The following is a 26,164-nucleotide window of genomic DNA, read 5'->3' on the forward strand; positions in this document are numbered from 1 at the left end:
GGTAACGAATTTTATACTACAAAACGTAGAGCACTTTCACTGTCTCCCTACGTAAAAATCTTCACGCTAAAGATATTCTCTAGGACAAAAATGTTTAATTCAGTTTTACTACAACCGCCTTGACTTTTCTTAAGCGGCCATCGCTCTCTTCTCTTATACCAACTTACTCACTAATGGCCATATGCACCGTTTTTTACCTAAGCTGAGCTTGTGTAAGCTCGCTTAAATCCTTAAGCCTTACTTGGATGTGATTTGTATGCACCACAGAAAATTAATCTAAGCTTCGTTAAGCGTTAAATATATTTGACAACATTGCGTATTTGTGCTTTTTAACCTCACTATTTTTCACATGTTTACAAGTTATACGACCTTTTGTATTTTTAACGTGTGTGCAAAGTATAATTTTACGAGTTCGCTAATTATTAACAAATCATGAGCAAAGAAAAAATTAGGGTGGCAAACTTTTCTAGTGCAGAGAAACTGCTTCTGTTAACGATAATTTCAGAAAAATATAGTAAAATACTAGAAGACAAAAAAACTGACCGCATGTCTGTCTCTCAAAAAGAGCAGGCATGGTCACAAATCGAAATAGACTTTAATGCTTCGTCTACTACAACGTTCCGAAACGCATCCTGTCTAAAGAAGTGTTACGAAAACAGGAAGAAAGAACTGCGTAAAACTGTAGCCAATCATAAACGAGACGTCTTATTAACTGGTGGTGGGCCACCACCTAAGAAAAAGAAAGACGATGACGAAACATTGATTGATGATATACTGACATCAATCATGAATGAAAAGACTTTGGTAGGACTACAAAACCCATTTGATGACGATGTTGATGAAAACGCAATCCCACAACGTAATACTCAACAATTCGATACAGATACTGAGTTTGTGTTGGAGGTTGGCAGTGAATATTATGCTGATAACAACACTTCACAAATTCAGGTACGTTTTTACGATGATGGTTGTCATATCTAATCATTGTGTCTACCCTCAAAGTAAAGTACATTACTTACTTGCATTATATTTTAGACTGCACAGGGCGTCATGCCAGCATCCAACGTTATGAATTGGAAAAGGAGTACTCCAAATCAATTAAAACAACCAATAAGTGCAACACTTTGTGCCATTGCAAAAGATGAACAAATGGCACCACAACTAGACATCACCACACCTAATAGCTCTAAAGTAAGTTTTTAGAAAAGAAGAATTCATTTTAATCAAGCATTCATTTTGTGTAGGCGCGAACACCAAAACAGTGTAGCAGAAGAAGACCAACAATCGTCGTGAAAACGCTAACATCGTCTGACATTGCTAAGAAATACAATATATTACTTGATAAACGAATTTCTTTATTGGATGCACAACATAAACATATGGAAAAAGAAAATGAATTAATTCTCAAAAAGCATCAACTAGAAATTGCTTTGTTAACTAGGAAATTGAAAAGAGATGAAGAGCTTGACACTGAAAATTAGTAATTATCTGTTTTATACTTATAGTAATATAGGTAACAATAATATTATAAACTGGTACATACGTAAATGTGTTAAGTAACAAATACATATTTTATAAATGTGCAAAATAATTATTAACAATGTGTGTTCTGAAATCGTAATTAATATGTTGGGGTCCCTGTATAGCTTCAATCTGACCCTGCTGAATTAGATACTCCAGTTCCTCCGCATTTATGTCATTCGGAGGTGGTGGCATGTCTTCATGCATATTAATCGCGATGTTATGCAGAACTGCTGTTGCTACAATGACAGTTAAAGCGGTATCAATATGGCACCGAAGTCCGTAACACAGTGCTAGAAAACGTCTTTTCCATACACCATTTGTTCTTTCGATGCAATTCCGTGTGCGAATGTGCGACTCATTATATAATTGCTGTGCTGGTGTTGTTGGATTCAGAAGCGGTGTTAATAAGTATGCTTTAAGTGCATATCCACTGTCACCTTAAAACATTTTGACATAGTACAATGCACTTAACCTACAGTAGGTAGTGAAATTGAAATAAACGGTTACTTACCAAGAAGAATAGCAGTACCGAACTCCCCTGCCTCACACCTTGTCCTCAAACGACTGTTATTAAATATTGTTGCATCATGTGCCGAACCTGGCCATCTGGCAACAACATTTATGATTTTTAGGGTACTGTCACACACTAATTGTACATTTATAGAAAAATAGGATTTTCTATTTCTGTACACTTCTCCATCTTCGCCACCTATACATTGAGATGTTTAGTTTTTTTAAACTATATGCACTTACTTACCTTACCCTTACAACTATTTCGTCTTCGACTTCCATAACACCATAACAAACAATAAGGAGAAAAATATGAGATTTGAGGTTATGCCTTCCAAAGCGTAGCTTAAACGAATTAAACCGCCAATGATGGAGGCTTAAGGTTAAGCGAGCTTAGAGAGCATTTTTACACCGGTGCATAACAAATTAGTGATATAAGCGCGATTAAACATTAAGCTGGGCTTTTTATAGTACGGTGCATATGGCCATAAATGACTAAACTCCCCAGAACTTAATGTACAGTATGTTCCCCAACTTAATTTACTAACAAATATTTATAGACAGTATGAACAAAATGAACCAGCAGAAATGTCTGTGCTGTTAAGTCATTAATTAACATTATAAATAACAATGGTCCCAAGTTTGACCCTTGTGGCCCCCCCGATGGTACACTGAACACCTTAGACGTAGCCGATCCAAAAACCACAAACTGCTCTCGAGAAGAAAGATAAGACGAAAAGAATTTTAATAGACCATTCGAGAACCCAAACCGAGCTAACTTTTCGAGCAAAATGTCATGGTTCACACTATCAAAGGCTTTAGAAAAATCAGTGTATAATGTATCGTATTGAGTTTTGTCATCTAAGGCCTTTGAAGCATTATGTGTGAATTCGATTAAATTTGATTCAGTGGACTTGTTTTTTTGGAAGCCGTGTTGTCGCTCGGAAATGCTCCCCTTCACATGATTATATATACGTCGGTGTAATATTTTTTCAAAAATTTTTGCCGGACCAGATAGGATTGCGATTGGTCGATAGTTAATAATGTGTACTTTATCCCGTTTTATGAATTGGACACACCTTTGTGATTTTCCATATATCGAGAAATTTATTCGACCTTATGCACAGATTATAAATTAACGTTAATGGAGGTACAAGTACGTCCTGGCAACCCTTAAAAAGGTATAGCGGAATTCCATCCGGTCCAGCAGCCTTCTTCGGTTTGAGCTCTTTAATGGCCTCTCTGACTTCATCCTCTGAAATCGTGTTAATATCCAAAATGTCACATATGGAAAGCTGTTGCCGATATATGTCAGTATTATATGAAGAAGGGGCTCGTTTGTACAAACTCGAGAAATATGTTGCAAACGAATTTGATATACTTATGGGTCCCGAATAACGGACATCCTCAAATTCCATTTCGTTAATACTTTCGTTGGTTGATCGCCTATTTTTGACAAAAGTCCAAAAGGCGTTCAAATTTGAATTTATATTTAATTCTGTGTTTGCAACGTACCTCTCGAATGCCCTACTAATTTCCCCCTTTACCTTCTTCCTTAGTGCCTTGAATTGAGTTTCATGAAAGTGTCTGTTGCCGTTATGAAGTTTCATTTTCTTAAAGTGATAATGTTTAATTCTTATATCTTCAATAATTTGTTTCGTAAACCAACAAGGAAAGTATCGGCGTTAAAAGCCATAAAGTGATAGGATACCAAAATTAATTTTTTATAGGACGCAGATCTGGAACTCAAGCTTTTTATACAGCGAAAATCTGAAGCCGATACGATGTTTTCTTCCCAAGAAAATCCGTACATAAATTTATTTATTTATTGTCCCTCTTGTTCTAGGCCCTCAACAGACTTACGCCCAATTACAGAGTGACCCGCATAATGCTCTTTAGAGGTGCCCCTGCAGAAGGTCTTAAGTTGTTCTACACTACTCCGGTATTTACCTTACGAATTAGGAAAACTGCAGGAAAACCTAATTCGGAGTAGCCGGCAGAATGCTCGAAACTGATCTAAGGAAATTCCCATCTCTGCCACACATTAAAAATTCACCTCAAACCAGGTTCGAACACCCGACTTCCGGATTTATACCCCAACGCTCTACCACTGAGCTATAATGCCGATTTTGGTATTTTTTGCCCAAAAAAATGTCACCAAAAATACGCATGGATCACTTCTTGAGCATTGAGCAATCGAGTCTTCCAAAAAAATTGATGAATAAATAACGATTGACATCCTTTAGGTAAAAATATTGACATATTGAAAATATCAAAGCGAATGTCTTATAATTTGATCGGCATCGGTTCTAATGGTCTGGCGACTAGGAGTTTTTACTTAGTCAAAAATGAAATTGTTACTAGAGAGTTTATTGTCATTTATAGCTCCAAATTAGTTGGAATCGACACCGTTTGTTCCCCGTAGTAAACATACGCTACTAGTAGTAACCCTAACAACATATTAAACAAGATACGAAGAATCGCATACGATTTTCAGTAGGGGAATTTTTTCTAATCAGCTCGTATTCGGAAACCAGACTTTTGATCCGGCTGATATTCAATAGCACTGATCCTTGAACTCGTAAAAATCGATTGGCGAAGTTTTGGCATCGCTACCTTTTTTCGTTCTAGAGTTAGAAGGACAAATCCATCACATAAGGGGAATTTTTTTTTCTTTCAAAAAATTCCTCTAAAAATTCACAGATTTCGCAATCCATGCAACCATCGAAGACATTGGAAGTGACAACCGTAAAACGCCATATTATGTAAAATAAATAACTATTCTTCACTCACCAATAATTAGCGTCATAACATGCTGGTAATACTATCAAAGAAGATGTGTGAGAATTTTCGTACCGTATCGACAGTATCCGCGACTTTTCCTTAACCTACCGATCATGGGACGAGTACGGTACAATCGTCACTTGATGCGACACCGTTGTCTATTAGCCTTGAACGAAACTCATACCTTTGTGGCCATATACGAAAACATAAACATCAGATCTAGCCGTTTGTTTGCGGTTTTAATATTAGATATGACTCGCCTACTATAATATAATATAACATAGTCAAAGATTAAACTTTTTTGGTGTTTATCGTCAGTGGCGGAACTACCGGTGTTCAATGTGTGCGAAGTACACGGGCCCGGGCTAAAAAGGGGTCCGGGACCCGGGATTGTCATACCTACTCGGAAATAATACACTGTTCACGGAAACACGGAACACGGTAAATGAAACCTTTTGCAGCATACCTTTAGCACGGTGTGAAACCAACTGCAGACTACAGCCAGCGATTGAGTAATTTTTTAAATTGTACTGAAAATGAAATGTCAATGAAAATGTACTAAATTTAATTGTTTTGTACTAAAATACGCAGCATAACTTCAAGGGCACAAAAAAATTAGCTACAAATTGTCATGAATCATGAGATAACACTATAACCGAACGAATGACTATCTGAATAGTGAAAGTTAACTGTGAAAATAACATTCAATTTTCTAAATCGTGGGGAAATGATAAGCGTAAACGCTTATAATCCGCACTCTGACTCTAATATTTTTCCTCGTATTGTTCTATGTTCAGGTTCAGGAACATAAATACTTATCAATTGGTTTTTTTTGTAGGCAAAATTCATACCTAAATTAATATTGTTATCAATACTTCGTATCATAATGGAGGCCCAGCAAAAAATTTCGCACACAGGCCCGTGGCTACGTTGTTCCGCCACTGTTTATCGTGATCAGGAGAATCCAAACTAGTCAAAATCAATTAACTCAACACCCTATACGACCTTTCAGTACTAAACAATAAAATTTCATCCCAGGCTTCAATATTCACTCTCAAAAATCGTAGTCTCAGATAATTTCCATTCTTAGCGAAGAGGCTCTTTCGGTATTATAAGCACTCGAACTTATTTTCTGTATGTTCTCTGTTTCTTTGATTTTTCCTTAAATATTTTGTACACATTGTACTATTACCACTGGCACGTCAGTAAGGAAGGTATTGCGTTGGAGCGCCAGGAATCCGAATCAAACAAAATCTCGATGATGTCGGTCTGCCAATCTGTCTGTCTGTAGGTACTCTCATTTCTGGCTAAACGGCTGAACCGATTGTTGGAACCAAATTCGAAACACGCATATTGTTAGACATAAAAGGCAGATCTGAAAAGCTTTTAGGTAGAATCGCAGTAGCGCAACCAGAAATACACCCCCCCTCCCACTTTGCGTCCGCCACTGGGGTGGTATGAGTGCTGGCCACAGCAATTTTTTTATTTTATACAGGGTGCAGATATGGTTTATGTATGTCAATGTAAATTTTTTATTTTCCAGGAATTATAATAATCAAAAAACAGTATATTAAAGGAAAAACTACATAAACATTGTTGTTAAGATTAGTTATTATGTTCATAAATAAATATTTTTGTTTTAAAGACTAAATTTGTATCTAATTGTATGTACTAATGTACTTAATTTATTTATTTATTTATTTATTTATTTATTTATTTATTTATTTATTTATTTATTTATTATTTATTTATTTATTTATTTATTTAATACATACCACCTGGCGAGGTTTAAATATTTATGTGTAAAAAAAACCCCCCCCCCCCCCCCATTAATCATCTACGACCAATAAAAAAATGCGCTTTATCTCCACAAGAGTGTGCACAATTTAAACATCACCCGTTGTCTGTTGTGCTGATATAGACGGGTCCAGAATAGGAGGACGGTCAGTCACATATGCCGTCAAACATTCATCCTTCGCCAAAGACTTCGGAGTGCACTGGTACTATGCCACTTTCTCTAAAACCACTAGTTACTTGGGGGTGACAGACGACGCCCCTGGAATAAGCGTGATCAGAAAACTGAGCTACTTCATAAATGATAACTGATTTTCCAGCGTTTCCTGGGGAGGGGACGTACCTAATCCATTCCTCCATTGCTTGACTGTAGCAAGTCTTAAATGGTCCGGATGCAGCTCTATCAAGAGACAATAATTGTCACTGAAAAGTAATTTTTACAAAACGTTACTCGTTATTTTTAAATATTTGAAGATAATTTTACTATAGTGAAATCGATAGAACAAATATCAGGACATTTCAAAAAAAAATTATTAAAACATTTAGCGAACGTTACTGTATCTAATGTTGTCCTCGTCTAGTGTATTAAAAGTGTTCCATCAAAGGAATTAAAATATAAAATATAATGACATTCATCATCTAATGGTTATGAAATTCAAAACTTGCATTTTTGTAACCATAAGAGAAATATTTCAAAACATTTTTCGGTGGAATTTTCGAATTTTGGTCAATTTGGAATAAATCTACAGAAATGAAACATTGAAAATTGTTATACTTTAGATCAATGGCAAGATTTTTTGCATTGATTTTAATGAGACGTATTTTAATAAATTTTCAGAAACCATAGAACTATGACTATCATCAGCTGCACATAAGCATCGAACTAAAGTGTAGGTATATTGTATAGTCTATAATAGTGTATGGTTATGGTCTATTGACCACACCGGTCTATTAGCATTGAATAAAAGTGTTTTTATTCAATGGCACCTACCTATTAGATTTACTTAGGTAGTCCATTCATTACACTATGTGAAAAAAGAAATTCATTTTCCTCCATATCAAGATTTTCATTTGAACTGCCTGTTCCCATTTGGTGGTAGGTCCAAGTAAACTGGGCAGTGGGCACCTTTGATCATTAACGAGTGACAAAAAGCGAGTTTATGATTTTGGACTTTTTGTCCGTCCGTTCGTCCTTTCCAATTCTGGTTTTAGCAATAGGTAGACAATAATCAAGGGGAATTGATTAAATGTTCAATATTCGTTAATTGCAAGTGACTTTGTCGCTCGTTGTCTATATTTTTGCAGTTTATGCTATATTCAAACCTGGGAACTGTGGCTGGACACAATAAATTTTAGATTCCTATTGACATAAACGAACCCTAAAGTTTTATGTTATATTTGAAAGCTCCTAAACAACTCGTAATTTTGATTCAATTTTTGATTTGATTCGGGGTAGCGAGAGCGCTAGTTCATTGAGAATTGGTATACCTATCTATGCGAGATTAACTGTGGCCAATGATTATTACACACTATATAGTGTCATTGAATAAAAACACTATAAGAAGCCTAACGCTTATGGAAGAAAGCGCGACAAATCTCACAAATCCCCTTGCACCCGCATTGGTTGTGACCCCGAACTCTCTTTGCGGTAAATAGGAGGAAAGCAAATTCTCATTCTTCTCAGTTCAAGAATCGACTCTATTGACAGTGTTCCCATTATATTCTCAGTGATAGTGTTTTTATTCAATGGTATAATCAATGCTGTGGCATTTATAGAAGGCAAACGAGGAACTTTATTTTGAATTGGTAGGATTTGGTGTTTGTAGTGGCATCTAGGGTTATAAGAATTAATTGTTGTAACTTTCTTATTGGTAGAAAGTGTTTGCGAAAGTGGGCCATTAACTTAGCTAATCCACTTAGTCGGCAGATAGCAGCACATTCTCTAACGAAATTTGAAATTTTTTTAATGTTCTTGTAATTATTGAAAATGTAAAATTCCCAGCAATAACTTGTATTAAGTAAATTTACAGACTACAATCACAGGTTCATTACCGAATTACTTAATCCCGGAATCCGTAATGCCGTGTAATTAAATTTACTCTGTAAGTGTAATTTGGCATTTGGCAACACTGTGTGTAACGTTCGTCGAATGTCGATAAAGTAATTTCCTTATTAAAGTACCATGGCGGTGAGTGTCTCAAGAATTGAATTTTTTCAGAATCTATAATCATCCATTTACCTATTTATTAAATTTCAAAATGAAACAATTCCCCACAATTCCTAGCCCATCTAATTTCAAAATTTTCTTCACTTTTCTTTTGGTTTGAAAGTATTTACGAATTTTAATGGTTATGTTGTATCTTTCGAATACATTTTTGCTTGTTGTTTTTAGCCCGCCGTAGATTCTAAGGACAAGACCAAGATGAAGAAAGACGTTAGGGATAAATCGAAAAATATAATGCGAGACTTGCACATTCGCAAGTTGTGCTTGAACATTTGTGTTGGTGAATCTGGTGACAGGCTTACACGCGCCGCTAAGGTGAGTCGAATCCCCAATGAGGCTGTGATTTACATTGCGCTTGCAGGTTTTAGAGCAATTGACCGGCCAACAGCCCGTGTTTTCGAAGGCTCGCTACACTGTGAGATCGTTCGGCATTCGACGTAACGAAAAGATTGCGGTGCACTGTACAGTACGTGGGGCTAAAGCCGAAGAGATTTTAGAACGAGGATTGAAAGTACGCGAATACGAGTTGAGAAGAGATAACTTTTCAGGTACGTCGATCTTTCCTTGGGACAAGAACTGATCTAGTTCATTTTAGCATCCGGCAATTTCGGTTTCGGTATTCAAGAACACATAGACTTGGGTATTAAGTATGACCCAAGCATTGGTATTTACGGTTTAGACTTTTACGTCGTATTGGGAAGGCCTGGTTACAATGTCGCACATCGTCGCCGAAAGCGCGGCATCGTCGGCTTTCCACATCGTCTAACAAAGGAAGACGCGATGAAATGGTTCCAACAGAAATACGATGGTATCATTCTCGCCAGTAAGAAGTAGTTTGTAAACGTTACGTTTATACAATAAAACAATTTATAATAAGATTTCTTTTAATTTAACAACACAGATCGTATAACAGGGAATAGCTTAAATTAATCTAACGTTCTTTTAGTATTGCACACCACCGACCATTCCGTTTATATAAAAAAGATCTAACATCAAAATAGAACGTAAACATAGTTTCTTTTCCGCGTACCCTTTGCGTGCACCTAAAAAAATATATACCTACTATGTGCAAATTAGCATGCGTGACTATCACGAAAGCGCCATAATTATCACCAATTAATAAATTACTACGTCATTCTAGCTTTGTCTATTGTACTAATCTCACTCGGCGTAAAACCTAAAATACTCTGAATCGCTCGCAGATGCCCTTGATTGTTCTCTTTATCAGTTAAAAAATAATAGATTGCCGACTTGAGGAATTGAAGGGTGATTTCGGGATCGATCTTGTTCTTATTTCTCGCCTCGAGTAGCTGCCGGTACATCGCCTGCAAGAGAAATTCTTGGTTTAGTTGATGGAAGTGCTCTCCAAGGTAGTGAATGTGTAAAGTGGAGAGGAAAGAAAAACATGCACAAATGAGGCTGCTACAGCATGCAAATTAGCTAGTGAGGATAAGCATAAAGTCGGCTACGAACATTTTTAGCAATTAATTTATCGCCGGCAAATTTCAAATGAGCGCGCCCAATTTTAAATTGTTGGTGACAATAGTTACCAGCAGATGCCGCATCACGTGATGATAAAGTTCTGATATACAGCATGTCACAGAAATTTTGCTCGAACCAAGTCAAGTTTAATTTTCTAAACCGAAAGGTTTTACTTTTTCGTATCAAAGCAAATGTGAATGCTTATTTCAAAATCGACGTAACCAGGCGAAATAGTTTAAATTTATGTTCTGTATAGGCACAATATTCGCTTAGCCAAGCCCATACAATACATGAAAGGCGAGATCAAGGGTAACGCCGCGAAAATTGGACGGCTCGAAAATGAATCTGGTCCTGAATTCAATGTAAGTACCAAAACTTGCTTCCTTTGTACCTTTGCCGTTTTCGGAGAATCCCGTTCGGGAAAATCCGAAATTTTGAATAAATCGCTAAGCTATTAATGCAGATTTTCCAAATTCCCAAAACACTGTACCCTTGGCGTTTTTTGAAAAATCCGCTACCGAAGGATCACGATGACTTACGAAAGAATCGAAAAGATTTCGTATTAATCCCTAAACTAAATAGCCCCATTCCCACAATTACCAACATGAAAGACGGGCCTGCATCTTCTTCTAGAATGTGACGCCAACTGCGCCATTGACTCCACTGAGGCAGCGCGGACACAAATCAGAGAAGTGCGTGTCTTTCAGATTTAGAGATGCTGAATCTGGGCAATGATCCAACCTTTGTAACCAGGAACAGAAAAACAGTTCTGGATATTACCTGATATTACCTTTGCCTTCTTCTTTTTAGCAGGCAAAATATAGTGGGATAGAGGGTCGCTAACGAGCCCCCCCCCCCCGGACCACAGAAAAATCTGAAATAGGTAGTATACAGGTAGAGAAACAAAGAACGTTCATACTGAGATCCTCGTAAAACAGATGGCGCACTGTAGGAGGAGTTTTGAAAAGCAACATTGCAGGACTCTGCAGGAGGTGACTTAGAACGACTTGCCACACTGCTCCTCCTTTGGAGGAGAGCTGTCCGCCGGATCGGATTAAAACACATACAAACACTCCCTGGTGGAATAATTATGGTCTGGGAAAGCCACCAGAAGTCTTTAACAAAGCCAAGCGCACTGGGTGCTGGGATGAATATAGAACGCCCCTCACTGAGTATAGTAAGGCGATTCGGAGCATTGTAGCAGTGTCATGCCGCGAACGCTGGACGTCGCAACGAAATTCCACCTTAAAATATAGGGCGCCGTCACATCAGTTTCTCTATCATAAAAATTGGTTCCTCTTGGGTCAAGTCGGTGTGGTTCTTCGTCTGTCCGTCAGTGTGCACGATAACACTCGAACAGTAGGTTTTACGATCTTCAAACAGGTTCTGCTTGGTCCAAGTAAAAACCAAAGATTTTCATCTCGTTTTTAAAGAGTTATCTGCTAGGTCCGTAGTTCTTTGATAAAGAAATCATATGAAATACATTTCTTTCATTTTAGAAATCAGGAGCTACACACTGAATTCTATTCAATGGCGAAATCTACTATGCAAAGCGTTTCATCGTTCTGCTTATAAGCGCATTAGTTGCTTTTGTAACCATAACGTGAAATGCTAATGAATGATTAACATTTCTTTCCTAATACATTTTATACTTGAAGGCATTCGGAAATCGTATTTTGAAACTTTCTTTACTTATGTAAGTATAAAGCGTTAGTGTTTGCTGAAGATGTTCGTCTCCTAACTTTATGAATGTAATGAGAATAAATGTGTCTACAAAATAAAAATTTTGTACCAGAGGTATCGGTTTCTTTTTACCTTTCTAGCACCGAGTACCCATAAGGAGACAGCCTCTTTTGCACTTAACAGAGGTTGTGAACTGTTAGATGATGATGCGTATTCTATATCCTAAAATGGTTAGTCTGTGAGTTATCATCGTCGCTCGCAAATACTTGGGTGACGGATATTACTTTCAGCATAACTTCCGATGGACGCATTATCTCAATTCCTACACTAAATAATATTCATAAACCCAGTTAGAGTTAGTAAAGTACCTACCTACGTTGGGTAACGTTCAGAGGCCGAGTCTCACACATTGTTCATTTGGATATTAGATTAATTAGATAGAATCTGAAGAATTTTAAAAGTTGGAAAGAAATTTCAAAAAATGAAGAATTTAAGTCGAATTGTGTAAAGAAAACTCCGAAGCATATGGAGAACCTGTAGCGAAGAATTAAAAAAATTTGACGAAACGGAAGAATACAAAATATCTACTTATGGATTTGACGAATGTCCGCAGAATGGGATGTAATTGAATAATCTAAAGACAATAAAGAATCTGAAGAATGTAACGAAACAAGGTAAACGGAAAAATTGTGAAGCATGAGAGGACATAATAGGGCACAATAGTTTTGGAGTTACAAGTGTATAATCAAAAAATTGGCCCATATCCAAGCGTAGGGGTGAAAAAATCTAACTCCAGTCTAAGTCCAATGTGTTGACTACATGTATTTTTAGCAGTCACATAGATTTTTGAACCTCATGGCTGTATATTAAAAAAAAATGTAAAACTGTGGTAAAATAATGCAATGATACTTTTTATTAGGCGCTTTCTTTCGGTGATCCAAACGCGTTTGAATTGTCAAATCACGTTCTTTCGAAGTGTGATCTTATAATCATGATTGCTAAAATCGTGAACAAACTGAACATAAAATTTTTTTGACACGAATTCCTAACCTATAAATGCAAGGGTATTTTTGCTCAAATGTTAGATTAGTCAATATTTGTAACTGAAGCGGAGCATAATCGTGCAAGTACTTCCACTTGTATTTAAATTATTTTCATAATCCAAACAAAAAATACATAATTCGAATGCAAATGTGCACTACGTAAACTTAACCATACTTTGATTAAATTCGTGCGTTCTTTCGTAAAACGTGATCCTACTAATCACGATCTAGAAATCATGATTGCGAAGTAGCCGAAAGAAAGCGCCTATTATGCGCAAATGATAATTTGGAACACCGCCTGTTTTTCCCGCTGAACGCAACCCAACAAATTATCATCGAAATCCTAACCTTAAAAATTTAGTTGAAGTTTTCCTAACCCAATTTTGGCATCAACTTGTGTATTGTTTAATATTTTCAATTATCGGTAGTTATACTGAAAGCAGTATAGGCAAGTACATACTTTAACTTTCTCCAATTCATTCTGCGTCTCCTCCAATTGATGTAATAGTTCCGGAACGGAAACTCGAGTATTACCTTCAGCTGTCATTGAAATCTGAATGCAACACAAGATAAGAAACTTCAACATTATGTAGGCATTTACCTGTCGAACGTGTTCAAATTTGGCCGCCTCTTGCCCTTTATTGTACATTTGCAAATAGCTCTCCTTGTGTTTCTTCTCTTCTTCCTCTAATTTTTTACAGGCATCCTCCAGTTGCTGCTCTAATTCCTTAATGTGCTGCTTAGCTGAATCTAAATCGGGCACCAACTCCCAATACCTACAAGTATCTTTACAATTGACTTCACTTTCATATACTCAGTACCTTGCATTCACGTCACTTAACCTCTGCAACAACTCATCCACCTTGTCATTGTGCTTCCGTTTCATTTGGTGGCACTCCTCTTCGTGGTTACGCACGAGCTCTTGCAGTCGACGTTCATACTCTACAACTAATCTTTGGTGTTCGGACTGGACGTCCCTCGGACCTAAATCTACGGATATTCCTACGTCGGCAGTTGTCTTTACTTTGTAAGGCTGAAATTCGCGAATTAATCACGCGAAGCTGGTATTCGACCTACCGAAACGTGTTCATCTATCACTGACTCTTTGGAATGGACAGAGGAGTTGCACAAGTCCTCGTAATGGCCGGAATCTGCACAGGAACTACCTTTCTCGATGACCGCATGGAGTCGACTGCCGTCAGTCTCGATCTCTCGGACTGTGACACCGTCGCTGGAGGAGTTTGATTTGTCTTCGGGGGAATGCAAAGCTGCCTTATATAAACGTAACTCGACGACTTCCTTCGTTAGCTTTAGTATGTCGGTGTCTTTTAGATCGAGATCCTTTTGTGTCTGATGAAGGAGTTGTTTGAGACGTTTGATTTGTCGATGGGCTCTCTGAGTGGGTGTTAGGTAATCACCGCCGGTCGCACCCGAGTGCTCGGAGCAGTGCACCACATACCTAAACGTTTCAAGTTAGATCTGTGTGTGATAATCGCATTGTGATTACTTTTTGCTTCGGCCAGAGTATGTTGTGCCATTATGAGCGACACTGGCATGGTCACAGGAGGCCACACTTAGACAGCTGATCGAGCTGGTGAGACTGTCTAAATCCCAGTCTCGGCAGAATCGGTTGTGGTCGTTTGGTGATGACGGGGGTGTCTTTGGTAAGAATGGAACTGAAGGTTGTGAAGACTTTGGTGAAGTTACTCGTGCGTTCGATATTGAAAGTGACTGCAAAAAATCGCGTTGGCGTGATTTAAGGGGTGATTAACCATGTAGGGGTTGTAAATCAATAATGAAATGAGGGCGCAGAATTTATGCGTGCATAGACGCGCGTTTAAATATCCAACTTACCAAGCTTCTCATGCGGGTTGGTGTATGGGGAGCGACCCCGGTGGCCCTATTTAGGGCCACCGAATTGCGCGGCTCCGTTTTGATGCTTTGTGGCCTTGGTGCCACTCCAGAAGGGCGCAAACCATGTGAACTGCGATTTTTTTCGCCGCTTTCCATAAAAGAGTGACCTCTCTGCAGCGCTTTCGGAACGGTTTTACTAACGCTTTCGCCACCTAGACGGACGCGCGTCCGTGGAGTGCCACATTGCGACGGCGACGAAATAGGGATCTTCGACTGAAGTGGTGTAGATTGCGTTTTCGCCTGCTGATGGTGTTGACAGACGTCACCGCTCATTTCAAATTGTACCCTAAAAATTGAATATTGCGAGTTTATTGCACTTTGATTCACATAATTCACGCTTCGTCGAGCATACTACTGGGAAGGAAAATTCCTTCTGGTCATCGAGAACGACTGTTATTTTCAGTTCATGGCCCGCGACAAAAACTTGTTGACGATTGCATAACGATAAATGAGGAAGCACTCTAATTACTTCAAATATCAAGGTCTCGCGCACTAAGTTACCGTATCGTCCTTATCAGTCTGCGCTTTAATCTGGGTCAACTTTTCCGTTAATTACATGCTTAACAAAACCTTAATTAAGTGAGCCACGTACAAAAAAACAATGGGTACTTTACCTTATCCATATTGCAAAGCGCCTTTGCACTTTCACTTTTAATTGGGCACTGAATGTGCTAGGTAGCTAAGTAGCGTTCCTAGATCTGCGCCCCGTTACTCGTTTCTATTATGAAAATGCCGGAACCGCACTGTAATTATTAATGAAGGTTGTTACTGGTATGATTGTTGACCGTAAAAATTGAAAACCTAATATTTACTGCGTGTAACACTGTGTGTTGCCTAACACACCGACCTATCTCGTTCCTTATCAATATCAGCGATTTAAATGTCGCGCTATTATTGGTCGTTGATACCGTAATCAACCAGTCGCCTACAGTTAGTGTCAAGGGCGAAAAAGTGTATTTCAAATTTTTTATCATTTTGTTTTCATATTAAAACAAACCGTTTAAAATGACACTTGGCGCGCTTAACACAAGTGCTGCCACCCGTAATTGAATCTGTGACAATTAGATTCGAGTAGAATTATGAAACGCGCGTAGTACGTTTGAATTCAAATACGACAAAATTTCATAGACATAAATACTCATATGTCTATGCAAAATTTCGATCGGGCATAGAGGAAATACAATCCTCTATGGATCGGGGTAATTGCCTGTCGACGTTGAATACCAACACGCATCATAGACTAGCAGATTATTTATTTGTTTCGTGAAATGTTTGTTCTGTTTGCGTAGTTGTAATTCACACACAGGATGTGTAATGGCGAATGACTCTCGAAAAGGTGAGGGAGAGCTGAGAATATTTTAAAAATTGCAACATTTTGATTTTCTTATGTAAAAATTTGTGTCATAGCTTCCAATTTCTATTGGTGCATTTTTAAAAGCAACTGGAATGCACATGCAATGACGGTAAGATTTTGAAGTGTTATTTTATGGTGATTAACCGCATATGGTGTAATTCTCGAAGTAATTTTGGGTTAGAGTCTACACACTTATCTCGCATTCTGGAGGATTTCATTGAATTTGAGGAATAAGTAAGTTTTCTTTAATCATCTGTTACCGTTCTACGTTCCAGAATTTTGCCATTGGAAGATTGAAATCGGAAATTAGGTTACAGTTGGTGTTTTTTAAGGAATTTGACATGTGATTTCTTCACAGGGTTTCAGTTCAATACTAATTTCAAGATATACAATTGTGCCGTTTAGCTCCAGTTTTAATTATCATTGGTACCTGTCCATTGAACTTGGACCGGTCCCGAAGGGATGCAGACGTGTGTACAATAACAGCACCTTATCTGAAGCATCGTGTAATTTTTATGTCAAGCAAGAAAGACTTTCGCAGCCCAAATCATAATTCCCATTTTTTTCTATATAAGAGCTTTATTTAATTGAGGCTAATTTCCTTTTAGAAGCGGACTGTGTTGATATTTTGATTATAAATGAATACAGGGTGTTCAAAAACATTAAGGCTTGGAATTGAACAAAATCGTTAAAACCAAGGTTTTTTTTTAATTGAAACCCCTCTAGTTCTGCAAGACAAGGGTAACTTTATAAAAAGTAGGTAATCTATTCCAAAAGTCTTTCACCATAAATAATAAACAGAATTTTATGATCTTTGTGTGTATAATTTACTCACCCTTGCACGATTATGTATATATATAAAACAAAGTCGCCACATACAAATCGTTACGAGCAGTGCCCCACGACCATGGTGGAGAATTTACTCGCCCTTGCACGATTATGTATATATATAAAACAAAGTCGCCACATACAAATCGTTTAAGAGCAGTGCCCCACGACCATGGTGGAGCTGCCGGGTTGCAACTGCCAAGATCGGAATGGTATCTTTAGTTTATCGAAGACGCGCGGTAATTGAATATGAATGGGGGGGCGCCGACGATCTTTCTTTTGAAGTTTTGCCAGTGGGCACAGGCAATTTGATTGGTGAACATTGACAAAATGATAAAGTAGATCAGAAGGAATAGAAGAGAAGGATGTTTTAAATAGGCGTAGCAGACATAAAACGGGAATTTTTGGTGAAAGACAGTCAGCCTGGGTGGTTGTAAAGTTTCTTGTACAACCAAGAGATTTTAATTGGTATAAAAGTGAATGTTCTTCCATCTCATGATCTGGTTCTGATTTATCTGGTAGATAGTTTGCATGGAAGTTATCAATCAAATATGTTGTGTTTACATTCGGAACTTATGCGATTTTATAATTTAATTAAAAAAAATAGCATGTGTAATAAACAATTTAAAAAATAAACTTCATATAAATAAAACTTGTCTTGTCATACAAATTCCTTTAAACGTTTAATTCCTACAAATACAATAAATTGGTTAGAACGGCGTAGCTGCGGTAAAGTATTCTCTTCATTTGTAGGTACACTGGCCGTTATGTCCAACGTAGGTGTATTTATTTCTGGATCAGGTAAAGTTTCGGGTAAGGTTGTAACATCAGAATGATTGTTAGAGGGGTCATAAGGAATATCATCATTTTGAGGAGAGTCTCGCGGAGTAGCATCCCCAAGGACCCCAACTCTGCGTAACTGATCAACGTGTCTCTTCCAAACATTACCATTATCAAGCTTAACATGATAGTGTAATTTCCCTAACTTTTTATCAACATTTCCAAATTTCCATTTGATATCGTTTGCATAGTTTCTTACAGCAACTCTGTCATTAATTTGGAAATCTCGAACTGGTATATTATTACGAATTGCAGTAGCATTTTTATTTAAATCGGGTTTAATTAAATCCAATCGGGATGTAATTTCACGTCCGAACATTAACATTGAAGGTGATTGTTTGGTAATACTATGAGACATTTTGCGATATTGTAAAAGTAATCTACATAATTCTTTTTCAACATCAGAACTATTACCGTTAATTGCGCGTAATGATTGCTTTAATGTTTGAACATATCGTTCTGCCAACCCATTTGTCGCAGGATGGTATATGGCGCACTTAAACTATGTTTAATTCCGTTTTGTTTAAGAAAACTTTCAAAAGCGTAAGATACAAAATTCCTGCCATTATCACTCACCAGTATACGCGGTATGCCAAAACGACTAAATATTTCACGGCATATTTTTATGGTTGTATTGGCAGTCATATCTTTTGTAACTTCGGGCCATCGTGAATACGCATCAACTAAAATAAAATAATAATGACCATAAAATGGGCCTGCATAGTCGACATGTACACGATGAAATGGTTTATTTACACTTTCCCATGAATGTACTGGTACTAGATGTATGCTTAATTTTATTGCAGTTAGCACAATTCTTTACTAACGTTTCAATATCGTTGTCTATACCAGGCCACCAGCAATAACTACGGGCTAAACCTTTCATTTTGTAAATACCAAAATGTGCAGAGTGTAACTCATCTAAAATTTGTTTTTGTAAAATTTTAGGTATTATTACTCTTTGACCTCGCAAAATACATTCTTGTTGTACGGTGAATTCTTTTTGATCAATATTGAAACGTAGTTTACTATCAATCACTTTACCAATTTTTAATCCCATAAATAATGGTTGTAAATTCTTATCCATTTTAGTTGCTTGCGCTAGTTTACTAATTGTAACAGGTAGTGTCTCTATTTGACTTATTTCAAATATGTCTGATTCTTCAAAATCGTATAATTGTTCAGAATTAATTGGTAATCGAGACATGCAATCTGCATTACCATGTAACTTTGTATTCTTGTATCGAATATCGTATCTAAAAGCCGAAAGAAATATTGCGTAATGTTGCATTCTAGACGCACTTAACACAGGCAATGATTTCTTTGGATTAAAAATTTGTAACAAAGGTCGATGATCAGTATACAGTATAAATTTGTTACCGTACAAGTATTGGTAGAACTTTTTAATACCAAAAATTATACTATACGCCTCACGATCTATTTGTGAATACTTTCGTTGTGTTAATGTTAAAGTTTGTGATGCAAACTGGATTGGTCTTTCTGAACCATCCGGATATACATGTGAAAGAACAGCGCCCACTCCGTATGGTGAAGCATCAGTTGCTAGCACAATTGGTAATTGTAAATCAAAATGAACTAAAAAATTCGCAGATTGAATTTCTTTTTTAACTTGTAAGAATGATTTTTCACATTTCTGATTCCAAATAAACTTGGAATTCAGTTTTAAAAGATCATTTAGTGGTGCTAACATTGTACTCAAGTTTTCAAAAAATCTACCATAGTAATTTATTAAACCTAGAAAAGAACGTAACTGATTTTTGTCAGTAGGTCTTGGTGCTTCTTGTATTGCTTTTACTTTAGCAGGTGTTTTGTGTATACCATTTTTATCAACAATATACCCACAATATTCGATCTGATCTGCTAAAAATGTACTTTTTTGTAAATTAATACGAAGATTGTGATTTTGTAAACGTTTTAGAACTTCTTCTAAACGTTGTAAATATATTAAATTATTCGGTCCAGTAATTTTAATATCATCCAGGAAAACTGATACACCAGGAATCCCTTCTAATAGTTTTTCCATCTGCCGCTGCCAAATAGCAGGTGCAGAAGCAATACCGAACATTAAACGGTTGCATTGATATAGGCCCTTATGGGTATTCAATGTTAGTAAATGCCTATCATCAGGATGCACTTCTAAATGTAAGTAAGCTTGACTTAAGTCTATCTTTGTAAACTTTTCACCACCAGCCATTGATGAAAAAAGCTCATCAATTGTTGGTAATGGATGTTCATCGACTTGTAAATAAGAATTCAATGTAACTTTGAAATCTCCGCATATGCGTATAATTCCTACAAATACAATAAAATAGAACATGAAAGACTGAAGTTAAAGAACTGTAATACTTTTAATTTGCGGAAGCAGCAATACAAAAACTTAAAATTATGAAAGTGATAAATAATCCACTCCGACTGTAAAACTCTCGAACACATCCTCGCATCAGTTATCTGACTTGTTATGTCTTCGTTGCAATGCGGCGGCTAAATCTTGCTTAAGGGCCTGCTGCTGTCGCGTCTCCGTCAGCCCTTGAACTGACCTTAAACTATTTACGATATCTTTAGTCTTACTGAAGTAAATTTCGTTTAAGGTGTTACGAATTTTGTTTTCCATATCTTCCACCATTCGCCCTATATTTGCGATGTGAGGATTCGCTTCGTTGACCGGCGAGTCTTGCTCAATCTGTCGTGTTAAACTTCCTCCGAGGTTCATTGTTCCCGAACCTTGTTTATTAGTCTGCAACCACAGCATAGCAGTGGAGGTCATTTTGTAATGTGATGTGCGGCCCGTACTTTTCTCTTGAACTTCGACTACGTGAATGGAGTCCCAACAGCCTTTAATTTTTTTACTACCGTCGCCTGCTTTCTTGATTAATATTACACCTGCAAGTAACACGAAATTACTTAATTTGCATTATTGTTGCAATTAAATGTCAAAAATGCCCAAATTTAGGTATACGGGCCTATACATACAATGTACATAGAAATAAACATATAGGGTGTCCCATTTACTATAAGTAAGTTGACATAAAGTGCACACTAGTATGTTGTCAAACATTCCGATGTATGGAGATATAGCATTAAAAATATAGATTGCTGGTATTTATCGTGGGACACTCTACAGCAAAAATTACCGGCAAATCCATGCTCCAAATCCCAGAAGTACACTGACGATACTCCGCCTTCGAAGTACATCTCGCGATACTGATCAAAAGCGTGATTCGCATCCAATTCCAGTTTTCTAAGCCGCTCTGACGGCATAGATCCGTCATCCAAAGGAGGATCGTAAGTATTCGACCACGGGGACCTGTGCATAGTTTACAGTGAATCGCAAATTTCAAACTACTCACCTGTAGGAATCCCCATCCCGGTTATAATCGCAAAGTAAATAGTCCTTCCCCGTCTCCTTATCCTTGGCAATTTTCAACGGTTGATCCACCGAAGAAAGTAAATCCTCGCAAAGGCTAGGAACTAAATCTATTAGGTCAACTAAATTCTTTTCGATTTCCTGTGGCGGCAGCCTTCGCATCAGGTCTAAGGCGCAATCAAACTGTTGCTCGCCCTGCGCGAAAGCAAATTTCTTAATTCAAGTTTTATTGTCTATTTAGTAATTACCATTATTTTCAGTCTATTTAATGAAGTTATTTAACTCAACGCCCTTTCCTTTGCTAATTTGACAGATTGAGGATGTGTAATCAAAATGTCAAGGATGAACTAACCTAAAAATGTTGTTATACACAAAGTGCTTCAATATTTTTCCCAAATAGTTTATTGAATTTTGTGTTAACAAACATCATCTATGTCTAATATTATTTATTATGGATAGTTAAATAAATAAACTTTTCTTACCCAAATCACATTCGCGATTCGCATGCATTTATTTTAAAATGCAGAGCAGATACAACAAAAATTATAGATGATAAAATGTAAAGCACTAATGCCCGTTTGCACCGACAAATTTAAGCGGAGCTTAGCTTAAGTGTAGCTTAAAATCCATGGCAACGGTTATTGAGACAATGGTTGCCATGGATTTTAAGCTACGCTTAAGCTAATCTCCGCTTAAATTTGTTGGTGCAAACGAGCATAAATCTTTGAACCGCGTTTTGCATTGTTCGCACACTATTATTAAACAGTAAACCACTATAAAAAGGCACGAGAGCACTGTGAAAATTGGAGAATTGGAAGAAATCGGAAGAATTTAAGATACCTGATTAGAAAAATTAAAACGTCCACAGAACCTCAAAGTGAAGAATACAAAGAATGGGAGACTTCGAAAATTCGAGCACAAATCCAATAGTCTAAAAGATTTGCAACAACTAAGAGTCAACCAAGGGATTGAGAAGCTCAACAGTTTAGAAAAAATCCGAAGAAATTCACAAACCTGAAGGATAAAAAGAGGCATATGGAAATCACTAATCAGAAAGATCCCGAGTATCAGAAAAAACTGAAAAAAATTAATTTCAAAAAAATCCAAATACTCCGAAGAAGCATCGGGGAAGTTTGATGATTATTATATTATGGATTTCAATAATTCGAGGAATCAAAAAGATAATCCAAAATTTGTAAGAATTTGTAGAACCTTATAGATTTGACTTGAAGGTTTTCTGGAATCTGAAAAGTAGAAAGAATTAGGAGAAACGAAAGAACTTTATGAACTAAAAAGATATTACCAATAAACATAACAGAAAATAGAAGACTAAAAAAAATCTTAAAATAAAACATCGAAAAAATCCGAACAATCTGAAATCTGGTGAACAAATTCAAGAAAAGAAGGAACGCAATTATTTGAAAGAATGATTCTAATCACTAGCTCTGTTAATCCAAAAGCTAAAAATAGCATAGAAATAAATTATTTAGTTACCTTGATGTTACTGTGTTGTAATTTCTGATTACTGGAAGAAAACAAAACGACTACTCCGCAAATTTCAATCACTCATTAGTCATTATAGGTACACTAAAATACGTGCAGGAATAAATTGTTCGGACGTAGATCATTATCTAATACAGTAGACTACGACTACGTGAAACTGTTCCATCCATGCAGCAACTCTTGATCAATCCCAGATTTTGTACAATATTGTAGAAAATGGCATTCATTTTCAATACCTATGAAACTTAAGTTCTTGGTTGAATTAACTAATTTTCTAAATTAGATAATACTGAAAATGGCGCATTAAAGTAATTTTTAGTAAATGTGTGTACGTTATATCAAGCATAATTATGCGCTTATAATTTGCGCATATTGCTTTTTAATACAAAGCCATGAAAACACACGTAATGAATTATATAGTTTAAAAAATTAATTATTACTTTTGACCTTTGCTGTACATATGGACACATATGACAACATCGCATTTTTAAAGAAAGTAAATATAACCTAATTTTCTTGTATAACATAACCCCAACTCCTTTGAACTTTTGAACGTGTTTGCAGTTAAAAAATGACTGCAGGAAAAGGGCAACTTGTTAAGAATGTGTTGAATTTGAATAAAAAAGTCGTATATCCGAAACCTTCACGAACCGAACCAAGAAGAGAGGTATCAGAATTCAATCTCGCACCATCGGAAAAGGGGAAGAGCAATGTTCGAGTAACCGATCTGACTGACGCCCTGAAGAAGCAGTCCAAACAAGCAGGTGTTCGACAAAGAATTCGTTCATTCGAAAAGAAGGTTAAACCATTACCGAAACCTTTAGAAAAAGTGAAAGCGGATCGTATCCGTCGCAGTACTGCGTTTGACAAAGTGAAGAAGCATTTAAATCGATGGAATGCAGTGGTTACGTCCAACCGAGCGTCAAACCACCTCACATTTCCCTTACAAGACGACCTCAAATTGGAGTCGGGCAAGAATTTTACGACCTTTCGTATAAAATCTGATCTCCAGAAACGACTGGAAACTTTCGAGGAGCCCGGCGAGGTGTTTAACTTGGAAAGTGAGCCAAAGTATCCGCTAACAATGCAAGAGATGCTCGAGCGGCGAAAGGAAATGAAGAAAATGAAGATCATCGAAAGTCAGAAGGCGGCCAAGGCGCGACGACAGAATAAAATAAAAAGTAAAAAGTATCACAGAATTCAGCGACGCGAGAAGATAAAGGGGCAAATCAAGGAATTCGAGGGGCTGCAACAGACGAATCCGGACGAGGCACTTAAGAAACTGGACGAAATCGAACGGGTTCGTGCCGAGGAACGAGCCAGTTTGAGGCATCGCAATACAGGGAAGTGGGCGAAAAGTAAGCAGATCAAAGCGAAGTACGATAGTACGGTAAGTTCAGAGTTTTATAATGTAAAAGTACCCTTGAAAAGTGTATCACTATGGTTCGGTCCATATGGTGGGTTTATAGAGTCATTTCATTAGTCAATTAAAGAATCATCACTTCTACCATAAGACAATCTCCTTCCTCGAAATCTTTCAAATCAAGCGCCAATCAGAAATCACAATCAGACTTGATAATGCTTTAAACTTTAAAGGAACGGAGTCTCCACTTGCGCTGAAATAAATCGCAATTCTTCCAACCACTTTCTTCTCTAACACCGATAAGAACACGTGCGTGTATTAAATTTCGTCGCAAACGACCAGATGTCCCTATATTTTAACACGCAATTGTACTTACGCTTTACAAATTATAACGGTTGGCAGAGTTGACGATACGTTTCCGCAAACCGGCGCATAAACGACCAACTAGTTTAGGGTTTGAAAATAAAATATAAACTTGAGATCTGTCACAGTGGTAGTTCGTTCTACGCATCTGATCTTAACTTCGTTGCACTTACCAATGGTTGAGCGCCACTCAATTTCTAACTTAACTCTTCCCCGAGCTCTTCCCGTATGAAATTGAGAATATACGAGGGTAGTAATAACACATATTAATTTAGGTACCAAAAGAAATACTGGTTTATTCCAATATCCAATAGCAAAAATAAAAATTGTCTCCACAATGGGATAGCGTATCACACAAATACAAAACATTATTCCCAAACATTCAAAATTATATGCACTACGTTACTCACAACTCTTAGTAAATTCACAAATTTTCCAGTTTAACAAATCGTAAGGGCGCATGGGTTTAGATGAATTGCGCGTTTCATATTGAAAAATTCGGTACGTTTGGCAGCTCCTGTTGTGCGACGGTTAAAGAGCGTGTTGGTCATATAATTCGGGTTATAAAGCAAAGTGAAGTTCAGAAGGAAGTGGTTTTGTGTCAGCTTTAGTGCGCCTAGCATCGCAAACCGTGCACGGACAGATTATTTATTGAGAAAAAACTGTAAGTGATTTTTAAAATTTTTTACTTTACTGTTAACCGCGTGCGTGCGGGGTAATATGTCCAAACAATGAATTGTGTGTTTATTCGAATCCATTGTGCGACTCGGATAGAGTTTTCGTCAGATTTTTCTTTTCGTGCCCAAGAATTATGTGTCAGCTGTTAATGTGTTTTGTGGGTGGTATAGTGGCCGCATGCCATTGCACCCAGCAATATATTTTACCTAAACAATTTTGTGATGGTGTTTTTTTTATGAGTTTTATTTGAGGTTTCATTGAAATCGAGTGAAAAATATTGATTTCGTCTGAAATCCTGAAATAAAGGTATCTTGTCGCAACTCGCCCAACTCCTATTTAAACCCTTCTTTATAGATTTAACTTGAAGGATCGGCTCCATATATTGAATCAACATAGATACCAAGCATGGCAAGTCTCTCATAAATAAGCATCTAAAGCGAAAGAAACCACTGCACCCATTGTTGGTTCTATGCGTGCTAATGTGAAATTCGTGTTTCAGAATCGGCAAGAATTAGCCCAGCAGCTGATGATTAGTCGCGAATTGACGCAGAAGGTGCAGGCGGACGATGACCGTTCGGAATCAGAGGACGAAAACGTTCCAAAGGCGCCCACCGTCAACAACGACAATCCCTGGGTGAACCAAATTAAGACGTCGGAGGAAGTCGAGACCTTCCTGAAAGGCTACCGAAAATTTTGGGAAGAGAAAAATGCAACCAAAACGGAGGCGAGCGCGGTGGTTGAAGCGGATGCAAGCGCGGTGGTTGAAGCGGAAGCGATGAAATCAAATGCGGACGTAGCAGTAGAAGAGGAAGAGTCAAATACAGTGGTAGAAACGGAAGTGGAAATAGTCAATCTCGCGAAAGAAGATGTTGGTGCTTCGGTACCGGAAGAA

The 26,164-nt window shown here is 37.3% G+C and overlaps 6 protein-coding genes across 10 annotated transcripts; 3 read left to right on the top strand and 3 right to left on the bottom strand.

The window, feature by feature from the left end:
* The first annotated feature begins 328 nt into the window (after positions 1-328).
* Positions 329-1,507, top strand: LOC116178783 (myb/SANT-like DNA-binding domain-containing protein 3). Its single transcript, XM_031498388.1, has 3 exons — positions 329-948; positions 1,036-1,191; positions 1,245-1,507. The coding sequence occupies exons 1-3, from the start codon at positions 433-435 to the stop codon at positions 1,479-1,481; spliced, it is 909 nt and encodes a 302-aa protein (XP_031354248.1). The 5' UTR covers positions 329-432; the 3' UTR covers positions 1,482-1,507.
* LOC116178446 (putative nuclease HARBI1) lies at positions 1,435-2,359 on the bottom strand (the record flags this gene model as incomplete). The annotated part of the gene is made up of 3 exons (XM_031497937.1): positions 1,435-1,961; positions 2,036-2,233; positions 2,287-2,359. Coding segments are annotated over 3 exons (660 nt in total), but the record flags the coding sequence as incomplete, so codon positions are not given.
* A 6,317-nt stretch (positions 2,360-8,676) lies between these two features.
* Positions 8,677-9,712, top strand: LOC116178194 (60S ribosomal protein L11). Its single transcript, XM_031497623.1, has 4 exons — positions 8,677-8,800; positions 9,005-9,151; positions 9,198-9,384; positions 9,432-9,712. The coding sequence occupies exons 1-4, from the start codon at positions 8,795-8,797 to the stop codon at positions 9,668-9,670; spliced, it is 579 nt and encodes a 192-aa protein (XP_031353483.1). The 5' UTR covers positions 8,677-8,794; the 3' UTR covers positions 9,671-9,712.
* An 81-nt stretch (positions 9,713-9,793) lies between these two features.
* LOC116178193 (centrosomal protein of 164 kDa-like) lies at positions 9,794-15,780 on the bottom strand. 5 transcript variants are annotated; one of them, XM_031497620.1, is made up of 9 exons: positions 15,573-15,777; positions 14,899-15,244; positions 14,552-14,775; positions 14,122-14,503; positions 13,866-14,077; positions 13,646-13,820; positions 13,505-13,597; positions 12,134-12,223; positions 9,794-10,161 (listed from the first exon to the last, which is right to left on the bottom strand). In XM_031497620.1, the coding sequence occupies exons 2-9, from the start codon at positions 15,229-15,231 to the stop codon at positions 9,964-9,966; spliced, it is 1,707 nt and encodes a 568-aa protein (XP_031353480.1). In that variant the 5' UTR covers positions 15,232-15,244; positions 15,573-15,777; the 3' UTR covers positions 9,794-9,963. The 5 variants fall into 5 exon arrangements, with proteins under 5 accessions (XP_031353480.1, XP_031353477.1, XP_031353482.1 ...); XM_031497617.1 differs by having other exon boundaries at positions 13,505-13,820; positions 15,573-15,780; XM_031497622.1 differs by lacking the exon at positions 12,134-12,223 and having other exon boundaries at positions 15,573-15,776.
* Positions 15,781-20,325: 4,545 nt separating this feature from the next.
* Positions 20,326-21,707, bottom strand: LOC116178373 (F-actin-capping protein subunit beta-like). The gene is made up of 4 exons (XM_031497855.1): positions 21,614-21,707; positions 21,349-21,560; positions 21,133-21,305; positions 20,326-20,881 (listed from the first exon to the last, which is right to left on the bottom strand). The coding sequence occupies exons 1-4, from the start codon at positions 21,614-21,616 to the stop codon at positions 20,442-20,444; spliced, it is 828 nt and encodes a 275-aa protein (XP_031353715.1). The 5' UTR covers positions 21,617-21,707; the 3' UTR covers positions 20,326-20,441.
* A 1,670-nt stretch (positions 21,708-23,377) lies between these two features.
* Positions 23,378-26,164, top strand: LOC116178447 (U3 small nucleolar RNA-associated protein 14 homolog A-like; the record flags this gene model as incomplete). The annotated part of the gene is made up of 2 exons (XM_031497938.1): positions 23,378-24,258; positions 25,772-26,164. Coding segments are annotated over exons 1-2 (1,212 nt in total), but the record flags the coding sequence as incomplete, so codon positions are not given.

Source organism: Photinus pyralis, unplaced genomic scaffold (assembly GCF_008802855.1).
Source record: "Photinus pyralis isolate 1611_PpyrPB1 unplaced genomic scaffold, Ppyr1.3 Ppyr1.4_LG8, whole genome shotgun sequence".
NCBI lineage: Eukaryota > Metazoa > Arthropoda > Insecta > Coleoptera > Lampyridae > Photinus > Photinus pyralis.